Source organism: Athene cunicularia (genome assembly GCF_003259725.1).
Source record: "Athene cunicularia isolate RWA chromosome 27 unlocalized genomic scaffold, athCun1 chr27_part1, whole genome shotgun sequence".
NCBI lineage: Eukaryota > Metazoa > Chordata > Aves > Strigiformes > Strigidae > Athene > Athene cunicularia.
The window spans coordinates 1,153,082-1,156,579 of NW_020799138.1; the positions used below are offsets into that span (position 1 = coordinate 1,153,082).

Sequence of the window (3,498 nt, forward strand, 5' to 3'; positions counted from 1 at the left end):
AAGAGACAGGGATTACATCAGCCTGTTCCCGCTGGACGACACGCAGCCCTCCAAGCTCATGCGCCTGCTCAGCTCCAACGAGGAGGACGCCAACGTCCTCTCCAGCCCCAGTAAGTGTGGGCAGGGGGGGGGCAGCTCCTGGGGGAGGCACCGTCCTGCCTCACTGCTCCTTTCTGGGTGTAAAATGTGTATTGGCACAAAAAGGCTTCTCTTCCCAAGCTGGCCAGGGGAAGGTTTAGAGCGCTCGAGTGTGTTTTGCTGGGGTACCCTGGAAGCTTTTGCACTTAGGAAAGGTCAAGCTCTTCACTTCTCTGATGAAAACAACTCAGGAAAGGCAATGAGGCTACACCTCCCCTCCCCGACCTTGCCACCCAACGCGCGAGGGGCTCGGGGAAGTGTCCTTAGAGCCTTGTCACCCCCAGCCAGCCCGCGTGGGGCCGAGGAGCCGATGTGCCGCAGCCAGAGGGGCAGGAGGTGACGCTCCTGGTGTCTGTGCCTTAAATCCTGAAATTCCCCTGATGTTAACAAGGCAGCGAGCGGAGCCGATGAGTCCCCACGGTCACGTCCCTGTGTCCCCGCAGCGCGGTGCCGTGTGTTGCGACAGCTCCGGCAGGACGTGCCGGGGGGTGTCCGTGCCCCCCTGCCGCGGCGGGTGCTGTCACGGCTCCCACATACATTGTCTGGACTCCTGGACAGTGAGTCAGGATGTTCCTTGGTCATTGTTTCTCTTGATGCCTTTATCCAAAGTGACTCTTTATTTATTAATTTTCAACGCATCCATTGACCTGTGGTTTTTGTTGGTTTCATTATTGTTGAAATGCGGGGTTTTCCCTTTATTTCACTATCTTTTTTTAACTTTTGAGGCACTTCCACCTCTTTCCAGTGACACTCAGGACTTTTTTGGGCTGTTTGTTGCAGCGATGTGGAAACGCTGCTTCCTGCAGCAGCCACGTAACTCATGTGATTCCATGAGAAAAGTGTGGGAGGGTTTTCTTATTTTAGTGAGCATCTTCGGGAGCAGCACAAGGTGGGTCCCGCTGATTTTGGCAGCGGTGGGGGTCTGAACAAGAGCCTTCCCGGGAGATTCCCGTCCCCTCGGACTGGAGACACCCCAGTTCCTCTCCCTCAGGAGCACCCAGGGGAGCTTCACAGCTCGGGTCAGATCAATCCCCTTGCTCTGTCTCAAGATTTGCTGCGTGTCTGTTGGACACGCTCCGGCGCTGGGAGCTGGATTGGACCCCGAGAGCGAGGTGTGAGGGGTGCTGTGCAGCTGTTGAACATCTGGCTGGCTCCGCCCCGCCTCGGCCGAGCGCTGCCCTTCTCCTCTGCGGATCGTGACATTGCGTTACACGCTCGTGCCCTCGCGGAGCGTCAGGGACGAGTCACTCCCGCAATTAAATCCGAGTGGGGAGGCTCACTCACGGCCTCACTCATCCTTACCCCTTGGAGATACCATTAAACTTGGTCACGCTCGCAATAAATTTTGGCTTGTGCAAGAGCCAAGTGTCACACCCCAAGGGCAGCAGTGGCAGCATGTGGAGCCCTCCCCGGGCTGCTGGGCTCTGTCATGCCTGGGACATGTGTGGGCCTGTGACCCTGCCTGTGCCCCCTGTGCCCCTGCCAGGGCAGCCTGTGCCCCCTGTGCCCCTGCCAGGGCTGCCTGTGCCCCCTGTGCCCCTGCCAGCGCTGCCCATGCCCCGGCCGAGTGGGACAGTGACTGAGGGTGACTGGGTGCCTGCTGCCCGTCTCTCATGTGCCCGAGCAGCACAGACTCTGCTGATTTTGGGTACGGAGGGTGCCAAGGACTGCTCCAAACCTCTCCCACGCCATGGAGTAGCCCATGGCAAGGCCCCTCCTGGAGCCCAAGGGCTGGGCAAGCTCAAATGGCCCAGGCTGGCCAGGGTGGGCCCGCTGGCACGGCCGAGAGGGCCAAGAGGCCGTTGTGGCCTCCCCACAGCCTGACGCCTGTTCTCCTCCCCAACAGATCGCTCGATGAGCAGCTCGCTCTCCGCCTCCCAGCTCCACACCGTCAGCATGAGGGACCCGCTGAACAGGGTGCTAGGTAACGGCGGCGAGGCCTGGCCGTGCCGAGACACAGAGGGGGGAACCCATCCCCTCTGCGGGGGCCTCAAGCCACCCCCCCAGTCCCCCTGAACCGGCCTGGCTTTTGACATTTCTCTGTCTCCACAGCAAACCTCTTCCTGCTCATCTCCTCCATCCTGGGGGCCAAGACAGCCGGCCCGCACACCCAGTTTGTCCAGTGGTTCATGGAGGAGTGTGTGGACTGCCTGGAGCAGGGCAGCCGCGGCAGCATCCTCCAGTTCATGCCCTTCACCATGGTGAGTCCCGTGGCCACCACGTCCTTCCCCGGGCTCATGGGGCGCTCTGGGGCGCGGGTCCCACGGCACAGGCATGCCCAGGGGTTCCCGCTGCCCGGCTCCCCTCTCCGCAGCGCCGCCGTGGGTCACTTGTGTTTCTCCTCTCTCCGGGCAGGTTTCGGAGCTGGTGAAAGTGTCCACCATGTCCAGTCCTAAAATTGTCCTGGCCATCACGGATCTCAGCCTGCCCCTGGGCCGCCGTGTCGCTGCCAAGGCCATCGCCGCGCTGTGAGCGCGACGCCTCCCTTCTGCCGTGCAGGAGGGGGCGGCCGGGCAGCCCCCGGGAAATCCGGGACAACCTGGGTGTGGGACTGGGACTGGGATGACTGGGACAGCCTCGGCGTCCCTGCAGGCTCAGCCCAGCCCTCCGCGGGTGGCCGCTTCCTTCGGCTTGCTGCCCCGTGCTGGGCTTTCAGAGACTCGGACAAACCCCCTGCTTTTTTTTTTTCTATAATTCGGTGCTTTTGTAGAACCAGGTTTTGCTTCATTTCTGTTCGGTTTCCTGACCGCAGCCCTGAGGCTCCCCAAAACCCTTATTTTGGGGAGAGTAAGCGGCCAAGGCGTGCGCTGGGCAGGGGAGGGAAACGGAGCCCGGGAGGGCGATGGGCTGCGCGGGTGCCTGCGTGCCTGGGTGGAGCGGAGCCGCTGGCAAATTCTTGTTGGAAATTCCTCCACGTGAGCATGAGTTCACCCCGCGTCCCCGGCCGGGAGCCGTGGCACCCAGGGGCCAGTGAGTAACTGCAGCCTCCGCGGGGCTGTCCCGACACCCAGGCAGCTGCTTCGGTGCTGAATCCGCCTGGAAGTGTCACGAAACCCTGACCCCGAGGGGGTGGCAGGGCCGCGACGCCTGCGCCTCTGCTCCTTTCATTTATGTTTTCAGCTTGACTCACGAGAAAGGGGAAAGAGGCGCCGGACACCAGCCTTCCCCTCGGGGTGCCCCAGTGCATCCCCAGGGCTGGGCTCTGCCTCCTACCCCCCTCGGCATTACCGGGGTTCACAGCCCCTGTTCTGGGGGGCTCTGAAGCCAGTGCTGGGGGAGAGGCAGCGCGGGGAGGCCCTGGAGCAGGGCCGCAGGGTTTGGGTCAGTGGTGGCTGGGGAAAAGGCGGCCGGACGGTGACT

The 3,498-nt window shown here is 62.2% G+C and overlaps 1 protein-coding gene across 1 annotated transcript in view; it reads left to right on the forward strand.

Annotated features, from left to right (window-relative positions):
• Nucleotides 1–2,865, forward strand: part of MED24 (mediator complex subunit 24) — a 15,210-nt gene extending 12,345 nt beyond the window's left edge. Inside the window, exons 20-23 of the mRNA XM_026864597.1 lie at nt 11–110; nt 1,985–2,062; nt 2,191–2,339; nt 2,494–2,865. Of these exons, the coding sequence (XP_026720398.1) occupies nt 11–110; nt 1,985–2,062; nt 2,191–2,339; nt 2,494–2,610 (444 nt within the window). The 3' untranslated portion in view covers nt 2,611–2,865. The remainder of the gene's footprint in view (nt 1–10; nt 111–1,984; nt 2,063–2,190; nt 2,340–2,493) is intronic.
• Nucleotides 2,866–3,498: the final 633 nt, after the last annotated feature.